The sequence below is a fragment of the Mytilus galloprovincialis genome, chromosome 11, assembly GCF_965363235.1.
Source record: "Mytilus galloprovincialis chromosome 11, xbMytGall1.hap1.1, whole genome shotgun sequence".
NCBI classification, from domain to species: domain Eukaryota; kingdom Metazoa; phylum Mollusca; class Bivalvia; order Mytilida; family Mytilidae; genus Mytilus; species Mytilus galloprovincialis.
In genome coordinates this window covers 11,925,954-11,950,628 of record NC_134848.1, presented here as the reverse complement: position 1 = coordinate 11,950,628, position 24,675 = coordinate 11,925,954, and the positions used below count along the sequence as shown (strand labels likewise).

General features: G+C 33.1%; 1 protein-coding gene across 1 annotated transcript; it reads left to right on the top strand.

Annotated features, from left to right (window-relative positions):
- The first annotated feature begins 1,965 nt into the window (after positions 1-1,965).
- On the top strand, positions 1,966-24,563 carry LOC143051649 (uncharacterized). Its single transcript, XM_076224545.1, has 6 exons — positions 1,966-2,306; positions 16,369-16,554; positions 17,288-17,408; positions 19,964-20,212; positions 20,912-21,097; positions 23,765-24,563. Exons 1-6 carry the CDS (start codon positions 2,303-2,305, stop codon positions 23,823-23,825), a joined length of 807 nt encoding a protein of 268 aa, XP_076080660.1. The 5' UTR covers positions 1,966-2,302; the 3' UTR covers positions 23,826-24,563.
- Positions 24,564-24,675: the final 112 nt, after the last annotated feature.

Genomic DNA, 24,675 nt, shown 5'->3' with positions numbered 1-24,675 from the left:
TATCAAAGAGACAACAACCCGACCATAGAACAGACAACAGCAGAAGGTCACCAACAGGTCTTCAATGCAGCGAGAAATTACCGCACCCGGAGGCGTGCTTCAGCTGGCCCTAAACAAATATAGATGCTAGTTCAGTGATAATGAATGCCATACTAAACTCCAAATTGTACACAAGAAACAAAAATTAAAAATAATACAAGACTGACAAAGGCCAGAGGCTCCTGACTTGGGTGCATAAGTACCCAACGAAAAAAAAAAACTGACCCCTATCCCTGAACTAGTGTATATATTTGTTTAGGGGCCACCTCCGGGTGCGGGAGTATCTCGCTGCATTGAAAACCTATTGGTGACCTGCTGTTGTCTGTTCTATGGTTGGGTTGTTGTCTCTTTGACACATAGCCCATTTCCATTCTCAGTTTCATGGAGTAGAAAGTCGGACGTATTTTTTTCTAATATAATATGTTATCAAACGGAAATTATTTTGTAAACAATGAAAAAAGTTGTTAATGAACTAAATATCTTTTTTTTTGTTGTTGGTCAAGCCGGCCTAAGGTCTCCATTTTTCGTTTACACCTAAGTGTCACAGTAGAAAAAATTATTGCCGCATGATTTTTTTTTTTTTATTCACTGAGAAAAAAATGTGGAGTAGGGTGTCACACTTCAACTTTAAACCCATTCTTTTATATAATTTTTTTTGGTTCGTATAATGTTATTATATCGTCGTCGTCTGCGTCTTCGTTGTCCGAAGACACATTTGGTTTCCGGACAATAACTTTAGTTTAAGTGAATGGATCTCTATGAAACTTTTTAAGAAGGTTCAATGCCACAAAAGGAAGGTTGGGATTGATTTTGAGGATTATGGGGCCCAAAAGAAGCATTTTTCTAGTTTCAGGATAATAACTTGTGTATCAGTATTTCGATTGCTCTGAAATTGTACCACAATGTTTAATACCACAAGTATAAGGTTGAGATTCATTTAGGGGGTTAAAGTGCCAATAGTTCAGAAATTACGGACCAAAAAAGGGACCAAAACAGGCATTTTTGTAGTTTCCAGACAACAATAACTAGTGTGTAAGTGTATGGATCTGTCTAAAATTGTACAAGGTTCCATACTACAAAGGAAAGACTGGGATTGAGTTTGAAAGTTTAAGGGATTCATATTTTTTTCAAAATTTTTCAAATTTCAAATTTTAGAAAAGTTTCAAGAAAAAAATCTGCAATTGCACAGTATTCCGCATAAGATTTGTAAGATCTTTGACTACATTTATTTTGTGTCAGAAACCTTTATTATGTAAAACAAAAAAAATTTATCACAATCCTAATTCAGATAGTATCAAGCTTTAATATTCATGGTGTCCAAATTTGCTCATTCGACTTCTGCGTTCGTATCAGGCTGCACTCAGCGAAGCATTTTATATTGTTTGAAATACCCAACCTCAGACATAAGTCCCCACCTTACGTTAGACACCAACTTTGAATCTACATGCATGTACTCGTCTTCGATAGCCAAGGGTTACGATCCACTCCCGTTCTCTTCACGGGAGTGGATCGTAACCCTTGGTTAGCGAAGATGGCATGTACTGTATATGAATTATTTCTGGGGAAAAGAGTGCAACTCATTAAAGATGTCTTTGTTATTCTCTGGGCCTCCCTTAAAAAAAAATTAAAAAAAAAAAAAAAAAAATCGAATGTAACAAAACATATATCTATAAATAGAAAGAATTATAAAAATCATCTATAAATAGGCAAATTATAATCAGAGGAAAATAATAAAAAAAAAAACTGCTTCTCTATAAAAGTACTGTAGATTTGAAATAACCAAAGGACTACTTTTTGAACTTTAAATAACAGTATAGTGTCAATAGATCGAATTAGTTCAAAACCGGTATTTTAATTATGATAGAATCAGTTATGTACCGTTATACATGGCCGAATAACTACTCATGCGTGACCACTGTGCGACAGGTAAAACCTTACAGGTAGAAGAAGGAGGAAATTACCTTTCGATCCGTCGTATAAACAGACAAGCAATTATATATTACATATTTTATTGATATAGGTAAAAAGATTTGTTTATAAATTGTAACTTCAGACATTCTCCGGTACGAGAAACAACTTGTTTCGGATGTGAGGAATGATATTGACATTGTGATGTTCATTTCTTCGTGGAAATGTATGAATACCGGCATGTGAAATGAAGTATGGAATATACAAATTCTGATTGAACGTGTCTATGAATTGTAACCTACGCCCTAACTACAAATAAATATAGCAATATTGGATAATTTTATAACCAGTAGCAATGGGTATGTATTTCATGTATCTCTTTTCTTTATGACCAAATATTTATACACTTACTTAACCAGTGTGCAGAAAACTGCTCTTATTTCTTGTCAATGAGAAATTGTCTAGTTTTGTAGTTGTTCGTATTCAGGAACACAGTATGTTTCTCTGTGAAAAAAAAGGGTACCATGAATGATATAACCATCAAATACTTACGTCATCAGACATATTATATCCCTTAATTATAATTCATTCCAACCATCGATCTCGTATTGTCTTGAACGTGTGTGAAATATTTGCCACTGGACGTAAGGCAGACTACAACTAATCATCAAATAATGTAGCTCACAAAACGTTTAGATTTCTTGAATGCTGATGACCACATACACAAAAGGTCCCAAATATCCAATAACCCTTAACCCCAAAACAAGGCTTAGAGTCCGGGTTACAGACAAGACTACGTGGGATTAGGGGTCGAGGATGGGGGTAGTACGAGTAGGACCCTTAGTGATGAGGATCCAGCATGAGCAAACAAAAGCTAAACAAGCGATTGCTTCAAATTCTTAGATAACATATACATGTATACCCTTTTCTATAGTGAGACTAAAAGTCAACAACTTTACATATAAGGGACGACATCAAAAGATCGATGTAGGATAAAAAAAATATTAAATCGAATAGTTTGGGGTGGGGGGTCAACATTGCTGCAAGTTTTGTTAATCTAAAATCGATTTTACATATATCCATATAGGTAAATCAATTTTTCCCAAATTAAGTTAAGAAGGGGGGAGGGGTAGGGGGTAAGCAAAAAAACTATGTGAATTAAGTTTTTTTAATCCTACATTGAACTTTTGATGTCGTCCCTAAGAGAAAACACAAACTAAGAATGTCCATATTCGCCCTATATTTCCAGGTTCTGAAAAGAAGGGATACGTGACACTCTAAACATTTTAAATATTTCTAAACATTGTACTTGAAAGTCTTTCGTTAAAAGTAGATATGGGTTGAACGACAATGAGAAAGTAACATAATGAAACAAAAAACCTTTTGTATTATATTGCTATAAATGTTAAATGGAGAAGTCTGCTTGACTTGTGTCTTATTCAATTTGTACTTAAACAAATAAAATGTTTAAACTAGAAAAACAAAAAAAAACAAAAAAACCCAAAAAAACATTTAAAGGTCCATCTTAGCTTAAAGGTCAACAAACGTGATTAAACTATATAAACTTTAGAAATAGGAAATTTAGATTAAGGTTTTTACAAATCTCTAATATTCGAAATTTAGGTTTGAAGGATGGACGATCGTAAACGCCCAGTGGTAAATCATATACCTATTTCAGGTGCGAATCCAACCATTTCTAAAAAAAAAAGGGGGAGAGTCCAAACATAATTGCCAAATTTAAAAGAATTTATCTTCTAAAAAGAGGAGTTCCAACTGCCGAACCCACTGCATAAGCCACCTTTTTAGGATAATGAGAGGTTAACGTGATCAGTATATGAACCCTGTATAATACCAGACTGACATGTACGGTGAGTCGGATTTTTAATGTGCTAGTTCATAAGTCACAGTGCAGAAAGTACAAGCATTGTTTGCTTTGATAATGCTTGCTGTGTTTTTTGTAAAGAGACAATTATAAAGGTGTTGTTTTTTAAAGGGTCGAGATTTTTGTCATATTAAGTCCATTATGCATTTAATAGGGTCTGGATGAAGGGTCCTTGATTTCAACATTTCTTAAATGTTTAGGTCATTTTATCTATTATTTATCACCTCGGTATTCTCTATTATGTACACCTCTTTCCACCCCCCCCCCCCCCCCATACAAATACACCCGTTTATACTACAGAGTTTTAAAGAAATTCAAAACCAATGCAATCTACATTGCTTTAAAATTATTTATGAAGTTAAAATTTGATTGATAGCTGATATTCAATCAAACATTATAATACTATTTGTCAATTTTATGCTTAAATAAAAGAAAAAAATAGTTACCACCCACTAAAAAAATACATGCATTTAAGGCTGAAATTTAAATCTAAATTGATTGATGTGGTTACTGGTTATATGCCCTTTATTGGCCCTGTAATTTGGGAAATAAAAATATTTTGTTATATTCTATTCTTTTCTAACCCACCTAAAAAGCAGCTTCCCCGAAAAATGGTATGGCACAACGTTTAAAAAAATGTGTTCATGCTCTCAAGTGGCTTTCTTGTCTAAAACGTTGGTTTCTGGCCAAAAGAAAAATAAATCTACCCTACAATGCACGGGTGCGTACAATGTAACACCTAACAAAGAATTTCGAAAGGGTGGCCTAAGGAACAAAGAATTTTTTGGCCAAACGGATACACTTCTGTAAGTAACACTTCACTGGCCAAACAAATATTTACATTTCAAGGAAGTTCAGATACAATTTAGAAATGACTAATTTGTCAAGTTTTGTATAAGACAACAAATGATTAACTTGGTCACAATTCAAACTAAGATTATCCCTATTTGTTTTGATATTTACACTTTTAATACAAAATAAATTATAGTTTCTGCTAGCGTCTCAACTCGGCCGATTCCGTACCCTCATCTAATGAGAGTAGCGGATTCTACCGAGGATTGCCGAATGTACTAGCGTAAGAAGCAAACATTAAAAGTGTACGTATCCTATTTTTAAAACAAAACTCGACTAGTGCCACACGAATATGTTTTGATTAGATTTTATGCGATAAGGTACTTTATATTCGGGGAGGACATATGCATTCTTTCAACTTTACTGGTAACACAGACACTGTACACAGCCATAACAGCAACCCCCCAAAAATAAAGCTTAGTTAAAACTGCCACAATTTACTGTTAACGCAAAAAAACTTTGGTCTTGTGTATAATTATAATACTTCCATGGTATAATCTGACCGACGTAAGGGAGCTACCATTTGCTTTTTTTTTTAGTTGTAATCTCTGTCCTGCCTTTTTATTTTTTACTCTATTCGGTCCTGCCTTTTTTTTTACTAGTTTATCCTGACTTTATTTACACAAATTGTCATCCTGCCTTTTTGTTTTACCAAGTTGCTCATCCTGCCCTTTTTTTACTCAAAACTCCTGTCCTGCCTATTTTTTTCAAATTTCATCCTAGCCCCCAATAAAAATCAAATGGTAGCTCCCTAATAGTCTTGTAGTAGCGTGTTTCCCGCGAGTGACAGAAGTCGAGTGTTTGACCAAGAACCAGACTGGATCAAACTAAAGACTTTAAAATTAACATTTGCTGCTTCTCTGCTAAACATGCGGCATTAAGGATTAAGAGCAAAGATTAGTTGGCTCGATGTCAGAATAATGTGTCCGGATAGGGTGTCATGTCTTCCTGTGGATTGTTACCATGGTTACCTTGTGAACTAGCATGTTAAAAGTCCGGGCGGCTCAGTATTTTGGTCTAGGCCAAACAGGGTTAGTATTTATATCATAACAATAACATATTCTCGTCATGAACATACATTTTACTTGACGCTTGGCGTTTAGCAGCCTCGTCGTCATCATCAATAACCCGAATAATCCAGTCGTTATACTCTGCTCACTACAGGTCAGCGACCGTAAAAAGGGCGCTGAAGTATTCGAGTTAGTTTATTACAATATATTTGTACTTACATTTAAGATGTATTTACATAAATTATAAGTACAATGGTTTGACATATTTATTGTTATGTAAATAAGCGGTAATTATGATACGTTACATGTACATGTAAGTTTTGACATTACATATTAATAGCGTACGACATTAGTTAATATAACACGTTTTTAATTTGTAATAGATAAGTCCACGTACTGCGTAATTTTGAAATTTTGATATAGTGTAGAATATATGTATCTAGTCATATTTGAAAAGGGATTATTTAATGAATTTTGAAGAAGAAAAATAAATACAGAGAAATAGAAAAAAAATTCTGAGGAAAAATGACCACGATACACAACTACAGTCAAACCTGATTAAACCGAACCCTGAATAAACCGGAAACCTGGCTAATCCAAACTTGTTCTGAAGACCAATCATATCACATGTTATGCATTGTGAACCTGATGAAACCGAATACCTGCCAAAACCGAACGAAATCTCAAGTCCCGAAAGGGTTCGGTTTAGTCAGGTTTCACTGTAACACTATTTTACAAAATTAGTCTCATTGACACATTATTTTTAATTCCTACTGAGAAAAAAACGCGTCAAATATATAATTGGATGCGCAAAACGAGGGTTTTGTCCTCAATTGACTCGCCAGTGAGGCTCGATTCAAAACTGGTTCAATTCAATTTGATTCAATATCTTATTTACGTCTCATCTTATGTATAAAATTACATAATACATTTATAAAAGATACATTTTGTATACATCAGCCAATCTTTAAAGAAGTATGAGAGACGAGAAAAAGGGGTAAAAGGTCGAATAAATCACGAAATTATGATTCTTCTAAGTCTCGTAATATTTGTAAATGAAGCGAAATCTTAGTGTGGGTGTTAAAAGTAAATTTGATTTCTTTGTTGAAATGACGTAGAATTTAAGTACATAGACTGGAGTATTGATATTTAAAGTTTATAAACGTTTTTCATAAGGCCAAATGAAAATATATGTGTGGTTCCAGTTACCCTACCTAACCTACTTTTTAGTCTTTATAATAGCCTACCATAAAGATATTTTTGTAATTTTTCAAAAGTTCAGCACTGTTAACGTCAGAATGTTGCTCCCATACACTCAATGAAGAAAATAAAACGTAAAACAAAATTCCCTACCTACATTGTACCTACCCTAACTTGTTTTTTTTTTTATGTAACTGGAACCACAAATACTATTTTATTTGGCCTAAGAGATATAATTTTGAAATTGATTACTGTAGAGTATTTAAATGTAAACAAAAAAGGAAAACAATTGTTATTACAAGGAGTGTTAATTTCAAATAATTTTCATACATGAGCAATTAGTCTCCACTTTGTGGTGTCGCAGCGTTTGGTCCTTTTGAACATATGCACTGATTTTGTCAACGCCCCTGAAATTAAACATAATAATACAAAGAAAGATGGCATTAAAATATACAATTTGAATGCTTATGTAATATACGATGAAGATGAATTATATAACAAACTTTCAAATTGGTTGTCATCACTTAAAAAATGGTGATTTTTGTATACTCAATCCATCAACACCGTCACAAGTATTAAATATAGTGGGGTCCTAAATCAAAATGTCAGTAGAACTGAGGACTAGTGGCACGGACTATTTACTATAATTGAAAGATATACATATATATATATTTATGTGTGTGAATTTTAATTATATTTTCAGGCTATTAATTTTATATTTGTCACAAACTTAATGTATGAAGTGTATATGGCAATAAATATTTGAAATTGAATTTAAATTTGAACTAAAAAGCAACGTCAGTGTTGTTGGTAAGGCGCGTCTAAATAAAATTAATTTCTTTACTGAATAAAATGAATAAATGGCACAATTGAGTAACGGCGTCCAAATTTTAACTTGGAGAAAACATGAACATGGTACATGAAAGGGGGTTGATAACCAGTGGCGGATCCAGTTGGGTAGAGGGGTGTTCCATTTTTTGACGATCAATGCTGTTGAATGGGGATATATGGCAATGCTGTTGAATGGGGATATATGGTAGGATCCCCCATTTAAAAACGACTGGATCCGATCCTGATATCAAAGACATCATTTTCTGTTATTCTTCTCTGTGCTCTTTTTCAAGTCACTAACAAATCACGTCATCCACTTTTTAGACAAAAAGAAACGAATGAAGGGTTCTTCAATGAGAAGGGGACGAATCTTCATTTTTGAATTTTTGATATCTGAAGATTTATGTAATTATTCTCTATTTCTTTGTATCTTATCCCCTTCCATTATTCTCCTTTGTTTATCCTTTTGAACCATTTTTCTACGTTACATAACAATTTCGATAACACAACCATATAATGATTTACTTTTATAAATTGTTACCGTTGGATGGAGAGTTGTCTCATTGACACTCATACCACATCTCCCGATATCTATATTAATTGCGTTTAGAAAACCTCGTATTGGGGTTACGAGAATTCCATAAGATGTTCATTTCTAATAAATAATTTATCATATAGTGTTTATTGATTGACAATGTTTATTTCACTACTGTATTAAGGAGGTATACAATCAATTAATTGATATTTAATTAAGGAACATATGTTCTACTATTTGATTACTACCATGTTAGTTATTTGCTTCTTCAGTCAGACCTAAAGCTTGACAATCGAACAATATAAAGGTTAAATATCATTCATATAGGAATATTTCACAAATTCAAAGAGTTTGTTCCGAATCTGATGACTTGAATGATGGATCCTTCGCTTATTTGCATTCCTTTCCGAGGAACCAAAGGTCAATCACGTTTTTTTTTGGGGGGGAGGGGTTTAAGGGGGGGGGTCGTATTATTCAGTCGTTTATTATGTTTTTTAAGAGAGCGACTGGATATTTAAACTCACAAGTCTAACATTGTAACATCGCAAAGACAAAAAAGAAAAACGACGAAAAGTATTCTAATAGCCCACAATGATAAAAGAAAGGGATATTAGCGAAAGAAACGGACATAAACCCAACAAAACAAACATCCAAAAGACATCTACACATTTACAGCTCAACATGTACCTCGGCTCCTAACAACAGACATAATTAGTTCTTAAGGGGGTAGACCTTGGTTCAGGGAGATAACTCTTTAAATCAGTAATGTGTTTGTCAAAGCCAAGTTTTGTCAATAAATTTTAAGCATTTACCTGAAACAGATTGGAAATAATCTATGTATCCTAGAAGCTTAGAACATATTTATGAAAATGGTTGACACAAACGTACTGAGGATTTTCAGAGTTATTTCCCTTAACCTAGGTCTGCCTCCTTAATCAGTCTGAATCTGAAAAATATGATTAGATTGATTGATTGATTGTAGGTGTTTTACCGCCACTTTTAAGCGTCACTTGTGGGCTATTTCGCCACCGAGGCCCCTGTTTAGATTGAACAGAAGGATAACAGATCTTCCATTAACACCAAAATTTCAATTTCACTAAACGTAAAAGTAATTTGTGTTATAGAGACGAACGTTGGTCTAAGATTTCTCGATTCTATTCTCATTAACGCTAGTGTTAGATTTCCTGAATGTATTCGAATTTCAGACCTTCATAAAAAATATTTTAATGACACAAATTGAACAAAGTATTAAAGTAACTCGTAAAAGTTAGCTCTTACTTTTCAACCCATAAAATATTCGACCCATGTAATTATATAAACCTTTGAAACATCGCTAATGTGTATTATTACACACTGCCAGGGGCACTACTTTTATTGTCAACCTCTGCCAGGCAATATAAATAATGTTACAACCTTATCTGATGTAGTTCATTGTTGATTTTAAGATATCAAGGTTAAAGATCTTTTGAATTTCACAATGTTTGTAAGATTGGAATTCATAGCATATTTTCAATGTATAATCACAAGTAAAGAAAGATATTCAAACATTTTTCAGAATCATTAGTGTCCGGTTTATACATACATACAATGAATACAAATAGAGTAAAAAGCAGTCTAAAATTTATATTATTATTTATGGGTATGGTATACAGAGCCTTAAAATACCGTTGACGTCTTCTTAAAGTCCAGTGGCAAATGTTTCATGTATGTTCAAAGCGTTTGCAGTTACAAAATGCATAGTTAAATTTAACCGATTGTACTTCTTTATAACACGCACAAGACTTGATCTTTACAGACATACATAGATTATATATAATCCCATTTTATCTTCCTTTTAAAGTTGGATTATATCTATGTTTGAGAAATACTTGAATAAGATTTACTCGAGTTTAATATCTGTTTGTTTAGTATCACTGTTAAGAAAACGATAAGAACCGTTGTTATGTTTGCTTCGAAAATGGATAAAGATGACCTGTTTAACGTCTAGTGGCAAGTTTTAAAGCAAACACAGGACGAGAATATAAGGATGTGGTATGAATATATCCCTGCTTTGTATGTACTTTCAGACTAAAACTATAGCGACCATTAAATATTAGAAAGCGACATATGACGTATTGGAAGCTTCAAATTTCTTAGCTGTAGAACATTGTAAAATTATGCCAATTTGTGTTTTTTTTAGACATATCACAGAATGTTCCTATTGCTTGTTGATTATCATTATTAACTTTAGTGGTTGCAAGCTTAATTCTGTTTTTGTGACTAAACCGAAACGATGAGCCGGATTTGTAACGTTTTAGATCACAAGCAACAAATGACAACCACCCGTCACATTATTCGAGCCTATCAGTCTTTAATCGTTCTCTCAAATGACGCTTGCTGAGCGGACAAATATTAATACCAATTTTCAAATCTTTGGTAATATCGGGCAGGAGATAAGCAAAATGATGCAGGACTTTACTTGTAGCTTCTGAATTCAACGTGTAACAGTCCTAAAATGTTCATACATGTCCTTGTTAGCTTTTTTTCAGACATTCCGGCTAGATCGAAGACTCTATTTTCATTACATCTTATTTTTGTAATATTAATAACATTGCAAGAAAATGCTTTGTAATTACCTATATATGTTAATACACATCTTCCGCATAGTTCTTTTAAACTCGGTTATGTGCTATTTTTTAGGAGCTATCTTTTGTATATGTATCTCTTCCGCATTATTGTGTGACTTTCTTATTTGTTTATTGTAATTGTATGTATAGAATGACAGAAGGTTTCGTTCAAATTTGTACATCAAACTGACTGATGGAAAGATTTAAGCTTTTCACCAATACATTCCCGACATACCTTATTTCAAAAATTTAATTAAAAAATGATTTAATCTATGACCATATCTTCTATCTTGCTCAGTGGTCCATTTCGTAGCGACAGAGACATGTATATACTGTATGGAATACTTTGCGGGTGTCAGGTTGGAAGGGGGCACCATGCAATGGTGTTGGGGAAGGGTCAGGTATTTATTTCTTTCCTCGTTGAGGAGGAGGTGTCAAAATTTATTTTCTTATTTTTTTTGCCAACTTTTCTCTTTTTCTTATAACTCGCAATGTCCCTCTAAAAGACTACCGGTAAAGAAAATGACACAAAAAATATCTTTTGTCAAATTTTTTTTTCACCATGAAATAGTTAACACACAAATACTGTTTCGGGTTTAATATAGATTAAGGAACGTTTTATACATTGCAATACGAAGCTTGGCGAGAAAAAGATCGTTTTGTGAGAGGTAGGATGATGGTTATGCATGTAAAATGTTCCCTTGTTAGCTAGCTAATCTATAATCAGACCCAGTTTGTAAGCCCTGTAAACCCCCGGGTTTATATTGAATAATTGTATTGACAAATATCAAATTGAACATGAAGGCATATTGAACAGATAACCTTCTTGTTGCTGATCTTAGGATTTTTAGCATGCAATTAATACAAAAAATGTTCATTGTCCATCTAATCGTTATTTCATTTTATTATCTTTTTTAAATTTTTTGTCACAAACCTTATTTTTGTGTTTAATGGCAATACAATATTGAATTGAATAGAATATCTATATATATTTTTGAATAGAGTTGAACTTAATTGTTCAACAATCATGAACATTAACAGAAACGAAAATGTAACTGCTAAAACGAGTGACTACAGGATTAAGTAAAAAATAATTATCAATGGTAAATTTATACTGCTAGTACATGCGATGACAACACACTATTTAAATGGAGGACATATGAACTAAAGTATGAAATTTTACACACGAACCAGCTTACTGATTGAAAGTAAAACTATACCTTTATATATATAATAATGAAGTAATAGATAGGCCAAGTTTTCAATTATTTAAATACAGTTTCTCAACCGAAATATTTGTTCTATGAATCGTCACCTAACTCACTATGGAAGGGTAGTCTTATAATATAAGACTTCGTATGATCCTATGTCATTCAAAGTTTTTTGTCGGATATTTTGTTTTTACTATCCGATTTGATGCAGCTTGTTATCGCATTTTTTTTACCATCAGTGCAGCATTGATGGTAAAACAAATATCCGAAAAAAGGTTGGATGCAAACGGTATGGACATACGAAGTCTTATATTATAGGTCTATATTATAGGATTCAATGAAACACATTTTTATTTGTGTATTAACCCTCAGGTCTTTTATTCCAAGGAAAGGGATGGTAGAAGGTATAATTGATAAACCAACTAGTTGTTTTTTGATAAACTCCCAGTGGCAAATATATCATGCATATTTAGGACAGTTTGGTTTGGTGGTTGGATGCAATTTATGTGAGGTAAAAGGGAAAAAAAATGGAGGTAGGGGTAAATAAGATGGGAGGGAAGTTTTGGGTAGAAGTGGGGGACAAGTTCTTCCTTATACTTTTGGAAAATATTATTCATTTCCACTCTAAGGATATCTTTGAGCCTATGTACTGGATTTTGCATATATTCTCATGACTGAACAGAGACTGATAATGACAATTAGACTAACGTATACAAATAACAACCACTGACTGTGGCAATGTAGTTTTCAATCAACAAATTGAATACATTTTCTCCTTTATCTTTTACCTATACTATTTCTAGCTGAAATATTATTTTCACATAATCCTTTTCAACTTGACTTAAACTGTCTTTTAAAGATGTGTGAATATGTGTTATTCTCAATTAAAAAGCCATACCGTGATATCTCGTGTCAAGATGTAGTTAGATAAGTGTCAATATAAAAATAAGAAGATGTGGTATAATTGCCAATGAGACAACTCTCCACCAGACATCAAATGATGTAGAGCTTTATTCTGTACTTTTGAACAATTACTCTCTATTCTTTCGACTCAATCCAGTTCGCCATTGAACATTGAGTTACTTAATGGACGATCCTGTTTTAAGAAAAGTGGTGGTAGAGTGGTTAGATTGTAATTTGTTAAGCGTCCAGTAGCAAACATTTCATGCATATTCGAGATAGTTTGTATAATAATCAACAAATTTAAAACATTTTCTCCTTCCTTTGATAACTATACAATTTCTAGCTGAAATATTATTTCACATTATCCTTTTCAACTTGACTTTAACTGCCCATTTAAAGATGTGTGAATAGTTATTATTCTCAATTATAAAGCCGTACTGGGATATCTCGTGTCAAGATGTAGTCTGATAAGTGTCAATATAAAAAAAAGAAGATGTGGTATAATTGCCAATGAGACAACTTTCCACCAGACACCAAATGATGTAGAGCTTTATTCTGTACTTTTGAACAATTACTCTCTATTCTTTCGACTCCATCCAGTTCGCCATTGAACATAGAGTTACTTAATGGACGATCCTGTTTTAAGAAAAGAGGTGGTAGAGTGGATAGATCGATTGGTTGTAAAACGTTGAAGAGGTATTTTTAAACACATTATAAAGCACAAGATACCACCTTTTTAATATTTCAAAATTGTCCGAAATAACCCTAGCGTTACACCACCCGTGATGGTGACAATAATAATCTCAATGTAATTTCTACTTTGCATGGTCCATGTAATAAGGCTGCTACCACTTATATAGAGATAATTGTACATGCTTTGTAAAATATAGGGTAATAGCTCTTGACTTTTCAAATAAAAACAAAAACGTGTCCAAATGACCCGAGCGTCACATCTTTCGTTAAAGTGACTAAACCTTTTGATACAGAAATAAGCTCTATGTAATTTCGGCTTGATAAGAGTCCGTTAAACTGAAATGAGGTAATTTTATATGACTTGTAAAAAAACAAGATGAGTACCAACTCCTGATATTTCAAAATAATTACATTACATACATGTTTCATTATGATACGTTATTCTGATTGGCTAACAGCACATCTCGCGTTATTCCTTAAGCAATTGCATTACACAATAAAATTTATCGTTCATGATGACACGACGTCCCACAATAAAGTGCACAGGTGAATTAAATAAAAGCTTAATAAAAATCGTGTTTTCATGATCCTTGCTAAAAAATAGCTTCTGCGCTTCATACAAAATGTACTTCGGTCAACGCTTTTACACCCCAATAAAGTTACAAAAAGAAGCATTCAATTCTTAATTAATAAATTGAAAATGAGCCCGAACGTACTATACAGACAGAGTTGTCGTCATTTCCCCCTCAATCTTCGAGGAGGAAAGGATGACAACTCTGTCTGTATGGGAGATTGAGAGGGTCATCATTCGTGAAAAAGACAAAACCTTTTGATACAGAAATGATATCTGTGTAATTTCTGCTTAACACTGAGAGACCTTTAATTAAAAAGGGGCATGCCTTGTAAAAAAAACTAGATACTACCTCTTGAGTTTTCGAATAAAAATTTAAGAGAACGTGCCCGAAATGAACCGAACGTCACACCATTCGTGAAAGTAACAAAACCTTTTGATTCAGAATTTTCCTCATGTAAGTTCTGCTTGAGTAGTAAGTGTGGTCATTTGATACTTTTCAACTTAAAATAACCTGTAACGCTCAATATAATAAATCTGGTATGTACATCAAATTATAAATTAACTATTCAAGTAATTTTCAACGTCTCAAAATTCCACTTCTTTTGTCAGATACATTATAACGCTAACTTGATTGATGGGTTGAAATAAGAAATTAATTTTATTTTAAAACGTCTCAAATAACTTTACTATGCGTTTAAAAATACTATAAGTTTCAGCCTTCATAAAATAACAGTCTGTTAAAATTTCTTGATTTATTTCCCCTGTTTATCAAAGAAAAATTATATTACTTTAAGGATGTACTTAGGTGAGGTAAGGTAATAATTAAGAAATTAAGAAATTAAAATTGATACTATAAGCTGGTAGAGCACCAATTAAGGATAAAGATAAGCTAAAAATATTGATAGGTCATAAACCTCCTTTTCCAGATATTCGAGATTTAAAATATGGCGGGAAAAGGTTGACTCGGACTTTTACCTTATATTTGCATTAGTATTATTTGGGTCTTAAAACAAAAGAAAGAAAATCAAGAATCTTGTAAAATTTTGGTAAATGACCTTTCATGAGCTATTATGTCTTATATGAAAAAATAAATGTGTGTTATGGGGCAAAATATTTTACAATGTAGTGTACGCAAAAACACCAAGGAGTCCGAACATTTGACACAAATTCCAAAACCTCACCTAAGTACATCCTTAAAAGAAAAGAGTTCGAATTTTAGTTAATTTACATTTCAAAACCTTGCTGCTTGCTCCTAATGTTTGTATAGATATAATGAGGCCCCTCATGGGGGGTCCTAGTAATCACATAATCACCATTTTTTGCCAATATAATCACATAATCATTAAATATTTGCTTATCTTTAGTAATCAAATAATCATAAACTAAAAATACAGTCCTAGGTAATCAAATAATCATGAAATATTTGGCTTAATAATCAAATAATCATTAAAAAAACGGCCAAGTAATCACATAATCAAAAAACCCATGAGGGCCCTCTATAATATACAATGTGTCTTCCTCCATCTTAGATTTTGAAGTAGCAGATGACAATTGAAAAAAGTATGTAATTCATGTGTAAAAATTTTCATAACAATTTAGAAAAGTATGTGTTTTGTCATATGTACGGCTGTCCGGGCTGTATTTTCTAGAAGACACATGATTTTTGTTTGATATATATGTTTTTTTCCCATCTTTGCCACACAAGGGGAGATAACTTAGATTGTAGGTGAGATAACCCAAATAAAGTTATTTTTATAATAGAAAGTACTGTGAATTACCCATTTTGATATGTTGCAAGAAAACAAGATCGGTGACCCTATTTCTTTCTTTTTCTTATCTGGAAACATGTTATAAGAAATATCTTCTCATATTTTAAAATTGTATGGTGAAGTATTCTTTGTATCTCACAGAATTGGATTTTTCATGCATAATCTATACAAAATCTGACAATTATGCACAGCCTGTAGCGTAAAAAAAGTCCAGTAACCCATGCTTTTTATTATATTTTAGAAAAAGCATGATAAAAACTAAATTTTTACAAATTAATATAAAAAAATCTATGGATTCTAATTAAGACCCCTCCCCCATCTACCTTAATTATAGATATGTATATGTTTATTTCAGTGTGTTCTGAACTAAAAACAGCGAGCGATGACACCATCATATTGTCCAACTACAGTGTATTTCAAGGAACCGCTGTGCAGGTCGGTTGTCGGGAGTTTGGACGGAGACTCACTTCCGGTGCTAAATTTTTGGCATGCTCAAATGCTGATGCATGGGTTCCGACTGAAACAACTTTTAAATGTGAATGTAAGAATGTATACCAGTATATATATGTATAAAACAATAATCTTTCTTGGTGTATTGTTAGTGAGCAGTGCTTCGAGCACACAATTTTAAGCGCAGACATTTTTTGTATCCTGCTGTAAGCCAATCATTGCACTATTAAACAATAGAAATCGTTTACAATACATTTTTGCCGATTTTTTATTTGGTTATCACTGATATTTTAACCTTTTATTTTGAACAATAGGTTTTATAAGATTTACGTTTTGCGTCACAATTTATTTTAGAGTTATCTTCACGGTCATTTCTCTTTTTATGGTAATTATGATTTTTAAATAAATTTAAATAGCTAAAATTGAAGCTTTTGAGATCTCTTTCCGGTCATTTCTCTTAAAGACAGCAATTATGATGCAAATAACAAAAACATGACGCGGTCCCGATTGAATTGGCGAAAGACGAATCAATACTTGCTGATTGACAGAACATTTTATGTTTATATGGACTCGCTATAAACAGGAGAAAATCTCGGCAAGCCTCGCTTTTGCCCTCTAAAGCTTTTATATGTACAAATAAATTAGAGTTTTTGGCAGATGTTTAACATAAATTCACTGCAAAACACTTAAACCAGTGGCAATCAAAGATAGGAAGTTTTCAATGTATTTCAAACTCGTTGATCTATCATATTACATATTTTCAATCCCGTTTTTAAACGTGGTGTATGATCGAATTGTGTTTCACAACAGTATTATCATTGCAGGGAATGGAGAGTTAAACACTTATGAAAAGTTGATAATTGGACTAGGGTCTGCTGGTGGTGGAGTGCTGTTATTTGGTTTCTTGTTAATATGTTGCTTAGCCCTGAAATACAGACAAGACGGGTAAATACACCAAGTTAATATGTACCATTGAGGAGTGCATGTTTTACATTGTTCATGTAAGAAACAGTTTTACGTGTTTTCAAGTTCGAGATATGGTAATGCAGTAATACTAACCATATGGTCATGGGGTAATTTATTGCCAGCATGCAGTGAGATTTATCTACATGTCAATTATGCTGACATTTTGAACTGTGAACTATCGAGACAACAAGACAATTTTTTCAAAATCATTTGGAAGGGAGAAGACCAAAATTTTCACTTTTCCAAAAGACATAAATATAATTTTAAATATATGAGGAATTCCTACATATTTCCACACTTTGTGTATCATGAACTTAAAATAATTTATTTTACCGATTCATGAAAGCCCCGGTGCATTTCTTAACGTTTTACTTGGGCTTGATAAGGGTGGTGTTTGACGCCACTAAAGTCACGTGATGACTGCTGTAGTTAAGATATATTTGATGCAAGCTACCCTTTAAGTTGTAGTTTTAACACGGGTAGGCATTATATTCGTGATTATTTTTGCCTGAACGTTAATGAGGGTTAAAATAACACGAATATAATGCCAACCCATGTTAAAACTACAATAAAGAATAGCTTGCATCAAGTGGTTCGATTCTGATTATGCCAATTAAGGAAATGTCTATGTCCGAGGTGTATTAGTGTAGAGGGTTTGTGTAGGCTCATCTATTAACCTCCCTTTTTTGTTTGTAAACTAGCAAACGACTGGAAATGTGATTTTTCAGAAGGAGGAGTTTTGAACAGACAGCATAAATGGTTGTCGTATCTGGGTCAAATATGTCAAATTAAAAATAAATGAATAAGTAACAAGATGTGCATCATTTAAGAGTTTGGAAGTGTTTTATGTTAATGAAATATATAAAATGCATGACAATATGATAAAATTTGTTATTCTGCAGTAGTCAATGTACGCATGTGCAAACACATTTTATTGGATTTAGAACAGGGGTTTATTCACAAAGCCAAAGAAGCAGGTCATATTATAATTTGATAAGAAGTGTTGTAGTTTGAGAGACAACAATCTCGTAATGTTTTTATTTCTTATTTTTTTTTAATTGATTGTTATTTGATAGTTTATAAATATTATAGCGTGGTGGCGCTTTTGATTCCTCGTTTCAGAAGGCTAAAGTACTTTGGGTAATTTCATTGTTCGTACACCAAAATAAAAAATAAAGTTACACTAATCATCGCTTAGAACGTTATAAGCTTATCTCAACGTGTTGGTGTACACTTTTAAAAACTTTACCAAGAATACATTAGATTCTGAATCACTGAGCGAATTTGACAAATAGAGGTATTAGATGTAGTAGTATGAGGCTACAAGAGTAATAAACATATACAGTCAAACCTGTTTAAACCGAACCTATTCGGGACTTAAGATTTTGATCGGTTTGGGCCGATATTCGGTGTTATCAGGTTCACAATGCATATAATTTGGGATTCGGTTTCAGTAAGGTTTCACTGTATATATAAACATTTTATTATTTTCAATGCTCGTTAACTGTTGAGAGTAATTAACATAAATAACACTTATGGGACGAAGGTTGGGGTCCATTTTTAAATAATTTTTATTCAAGACATTTTGATATAACAAATAAACAAACATATTAAGTCAAGGACGAATAACTTGTGCAGAAATGTCTCACGATGTCCTTGATAATGCGCGATGCATCTATAATAGCAAAAAAGTATTTTCTATGTTGAATATATTTTTGAACAACAAGAATGACTATAATTTACACCCATATATCATTGATTTGAAATATAAATGTTAAGAGAGTCTCCGTAGCACTGGGGATAATTCATTGCAAATTGGCACTGTTGTCAGACAAAGTTAGAGTTATCCTTCTTTAGCCTATTATAAGAATTTGGAACGTTATATATCGTGTATATAGTGTAAGATTTTGTATTTGTTGTGCGTTAATAATCCACGAATCAAGAAAATGTTTAAACATTTTAAAGTAACATGTGTTTATTTTTGGAAAAATAAATTTAATGCATGTGCTATATAGAATATAACATGCAAAAGGTACAAAGACAAATAAAAGCGCAATTTATCTGATTAAAATACATATCCTGTGTCCAAGCTTTGCTTAAAAGAACCTGACACGGTTACCTCTCCGTTTTACTTTCTGTTTAAAAGATCTTTCGAGATCCTCTGGTTTTGTCGGAATGACATGCACCTTAAAAAAATTGAAGTCTGAAATTTCATTGGCTGATGTAAATTTACCAGATCAAAAAGTAAAGTACTGTGACAGAGTGTTGTCAGATCTTTTTTTAACAAAACTCATATGTCGAAAATAAACAGAAAACTTCATGACTAAAACAGAAAAAAGACCAATTATAGACAACCAATAGTAAACAAAGCAATACTTCATGGACACGGGATTTGCATTTTAATCAGGTTTAAACTTTGCCGCCTTTCCCTATTTATAAAGCAGCCTAACAAGTTGTCTGGAATTGATACAATATAATTGTTCTGGTGAAGGAGTATGCATGTGGTGATATGTTTTTACTAATACACATTCCAGGCGAGAGAAAGACAGCGACGTCAACAGTTATCCGCCGTCTGCTATTAACGAAAAGGTTGGCTATGCCCAGTATGGCAATGGTGGAGGTGGTGGTGGCATTCGTGGCTACAGACCAAGTGGCAATTATGAGAAAAAGATAACATCAGAGCCTCGTAATGATTTCAAAACGGACTCTCGTTATGATACATCAAAGCGTGACCCCATTTTATGGTCGGGTTACGGCTCGAATCCTAGTTCTAATCCGTCAAGGTTTGTTTTAAAATTTAGACTGTATTCATAGCATGGGAGATTACTCCGTAGAAATTAGTAATGGTGTTAAGGAATGCTAGAGTTATCTTTCTTATAGTAACAATAATTCTAAACAATTAAACGCATCAACCCATTAATTATGCTCGAATGAACATGTTTTATGGTATAAGAGAATGAAATGTTTTGGCACTCTTTCTCAATGGTCGGGAGTCATATTACACGAACAGTCCAATAACGTATTGAAAATATCCTACACAGATATAACTTTATTGTATAAAAATAAGGAAAGCTGTTTCATCTTGTGTGTACAAACGATCACAAAGTCTTCATAAGAAAAGTAAAAGACGAAAAAGCTTTGAGATGAATTCACAAAATCTATTGTCGGTAGAACATGCACTGTTTCTATTTTGTAATAATGATTTTGTTGGTATGAGGGTTTCTTCTTCTTCTTCCCGTTATGAGTCGAAAAGTAAAGTGTAATTGGTTTAATCTTCCTCAGTAAAAAACAATCAATTTTTTCAGAGGGCTACAGGTAACATGTTAATTTCTGTACAATTCTTTAAATCAAATAGCGTTTTTTCTCGATTCTTTAATTTCTGTCCGTTGTTATTCACTCTTCTTTAAATATTTGCATATATTTCTCTTGTCCGTAAACCCCTCCTAGACCCCTAGCCATGCTGTTTGTTTACTTTCTTGTAGGGATGCAGGGCGACCAGAACCAGCAGACGGATATCAATTTTATTCCGGGAAAAATCCACAAAATCCATCTTCCCAATATGATAATAGAGCATTTGAACGGAACGACTACGAAAGAGGTTCCGGATATCGAGATACTGGTTACCAGGGTACAAATTATCAACAAGGAAAACGAGAGGATTATAGATGGTAAGAGTATTACAGTGAAACCTCTTTAAACCGAACCTCTTCAGGACTTAGATTTTGTTCGGTTTTGGCCGGTGTTTGGTTTTATCAGGTTCACAATGCACAAAATTTGATATGACGGTACTTACGAATCATGCTCGAAAGTTTTATGACCGTGAGGCCAGGTTTCACCCTGTTAGGGTTAATTTTTTGGCCTTTTTTGTAGTATTAGCTCATTATTCTCTATTTTATATTCTTTAAATCCTATCCAGAGTATTTGTTATACATTTGTAATGTATATACTGTAATAAGTTGACACCGTTTAACTTCAATTTAGTAATTCATTGATCCTAATGGCCGGCTTTGGAATGCTCTCGTAGTTTCATCAACTTTATGATGAAGAACAGCAATGTAAAATTTCCCCCATTTTCAGGTATATGTAGATATTATGTGCTATCAATTAATACATTATATGAGCGGATGACACGTTTTTGGATGTCGGAAATATGGGGTAACAAATGGAGATTTTTAATTTTTTTTTTTTCATTTGCATGCAATATTTGCTGCTGAGCGTTCTGCAAACAACAACAAAAATGTAAATTGAAACTTGGAATTAGACTAACGTAATTCGTTCTAAATTTGCATGGAATACTTGTTGTTGAACGTTCAGCAGTCAACAACTAAACTGTAAATTGAAATTTGGAATCAGATGAATGTTATAAGCAATGTTTTTCTCTCGTTGTTGAGGACTTCTTAATCCCAAGCAATATATACGTCGACCGGTCACCCCTAATCTGGTGTAAATAGTTACACAAGGATTAATATTGACATAATCATAATATTTTACTTATATTAGGAACTAGTAATGCGGGTAAGTACTAATTGAAAAGCCCATTTCTTAGCTACCGACTTTCCCAATTTTAGAATTTTCAAGGGGAAACAACTCTTTGGTAGAACACACTGGTATCCTGTCGATGCAAATAGAACGCTTTTTGTTGTTGGTATCGGAAGGCACATTGTCGGTAAAATGTTTTACTAAGGGAACGACCATATAACTTCCAGGAAGGGGGGAATGTTATGGTTTTTCCTAAAAAAAAATCGGATCCCCAATTTGATGAAAAAATTATTCTGGTCAAGCTTATGACAATTTTTTTTTTATTCTGAATGCAAATTCTCCTTATACCTCTATTAAAGCGTTACATTTTGAAATAGATAATCTAATTGATGGCGTCGAAAAAAAACAAATAAAAACGTTCGCGCATTGAGAAAACCATACCCTCCCCCCTTTTGAGCTGGAATGGTTGCTCTCTAACTTGGTGTAATACAGAATGAAACATTAGAACAGCTTAATTTTACAAAAAAACTAACAACATTTACATTATGCTTGCATTGACAGGAATATTAGTTTGTCCTACTTATTGAAAAACAAAAAATTGAAAACAAGTCGGCATGTGAAATGGACTTAAATAATCTCTATATGGTAAATCATTCGGCAATCCTCGGTAGAAACCGCTACTCTCCTTCTATCCTTTAGATGAGGGTACGGAATCGGCCGAGTTGAGACGAATGTATGGACTTTTTTTGGTAAATATTTTAGCTTAATGAGGCAGGGAAGATAACTGCGTTTGCACGTCAAAAATAAAATATACTGAATGTACTAGTTTTAATACTTGACGTAATATTCACGTGTTGCATTTGTTATCTATTATTGTTCAAGCAAACCTAAAAATAAACTAATATAAACACACACTATATATAACCCAAAGTTGAGTGGCTTTTGAACTAACTATATAATCTATTAAATATTTTTTTAGGAACTTTGGCTTTGAAGGCCAATATATATATGTGGTAGTCTGTAAATAAAATGCACTTAGATCTTGTGTTTACTCGGGATGTTTATAGGCTTGACATACTGTACTGTTTTGACACTTTTCGTTTTAGGGAGCTACCATTTGATTTTTATGGGGGGGGCTAGGATGAAAAATTTTGTCCTGCATTTTTTTTTTTAGTTGTAATCTCTGTCCTGCCTTTTTATTTTTCACTCTTATCGGTCCTGCCTTTTTTTTTTTTAGTTTATCCTGACTTTTTTTTACCTAAATTGTCGTCCTGACTTTTTTTTGCAAGTGTCACATCCTGCCTTTGTTTTTACTCAAAACTCCTGTCCTGCCTATTTTTCTCAAATTTTATCCTAGCCTCCCCCCCCTAAAAATCAAATGGTAGCTCCCTTAGACTGAATTACATATGTTTTGAAAATAAGAAGATGTGGTAAGATTGCCAATGTTGACAACTTTCCACAAGAGACTAAATTATACAGAAATTAACAACTATAGCTTACCGTACGAACTTCAACAATGAGACAAAAAATATAGCCAATTCATATATAGAAGGACCCGAAATGACAAATGAAAAACAATTCAAACGAGAAAACTCACATCCTGATTTATGTACACAAAGGACAACCACTGAATTGCAGGCTCCAGACTTCGAAAACTTTTGTAGTGGTGTTTCGATCTTATTTCGGTTCTGTAAGACACATGGGAACGCTATCTATGTGTTGAACATATATATGAGAAATTAATATCATAATGATTGATACAATTTAATCTTTTTACGAAAAAACTACACTTTATAATGATGTTATTCTTGGCAATAATTGATGTATTTGAATAATATTGTATTTCATATTTTCAGGAATGGACAGTTACCTCGGGCTCATATGGCGCGTGATGATCGACACAACAGACAATACTAGCACGTGACATCACAACATTCTCCCGCCATATATATATGGTTATCTCCAAAACAACTTCCGCTGAAATGTACAAGTCACAACACGTGACATCGATGACAACATTCACCCGCCATAAACATGGTTATCTCCAAAACAAAACTTCCGCTGAAATGTACAAGCACAACACATGTCATTCATTTAGGGTCACGTGTCAATAGTTACTTGTACTTGTAGTTATGACATGTAAAGTTGTCTTTTTGAAAAGAATAGTCATTCAGATTTGTAGATACTTGTAGCAATGAAATAAGTGTCTATAAATTTTAGCAATAAACCATTTGATATTACATGTAGGTGCTTTAGACATAACGTTTCGACCATATTAGGCAAGTGTTCCGGTAATCTTCCGCTATTTTTGGAAAGATTGCCGGGTAAATTTTGTACTTCTCGTAAAAATAAAAACATTCCGTCATATCTGACTAGTTTTCCGGGTATCTTCTGCCATCGTTATAAACTTTGTATCCCATTGTGATATTATGAAGAAAAGAAATCTCAAAAGATTTTTATATGCAATTTTTTTAAATTTACAGATTTTTTTTTTTAAATGAGAACACCAGATATACACTATTTTAGTGGAAAAATAAAGCACTGTATCAAATACAAATTTGGACCAGTTGCAATCTTCTTAAATAACTGACGCTGTATAAGCTAGAAATGTATTGAGATCTATTGTATTAGGGAGCTACCATTTGATTTTTATGGGGGGGGGGGGGGGGGGCTAGGATGAAAAATTTTGTCCTGCATTTTTTTTTTAGCTGTAACCTCTGTCCTGCCTTTTTATTTTTCACTCTGTTCGGTCCTGCCTTTTTTTTTT

Excerpts from the sequence above, each read along its gene's own strand:
- LOC143051649 (XM_076224545.1), top strand. Across the intron at positions 17,409-19,963 it reads CTGAAATACAGACAAGACGG|GCGAGAGAAAGACAGCGACG; the intron begins GTAAATACACCA and ends TACACATTCCAG. Across the intron at positions 21,098-23,764 it reads AAACGAGAGGATTATAGATG|GAATGGACAGTTACCTCGGG; the intron begins GTAAGAGTATTA and ends TCATATTTTCAG.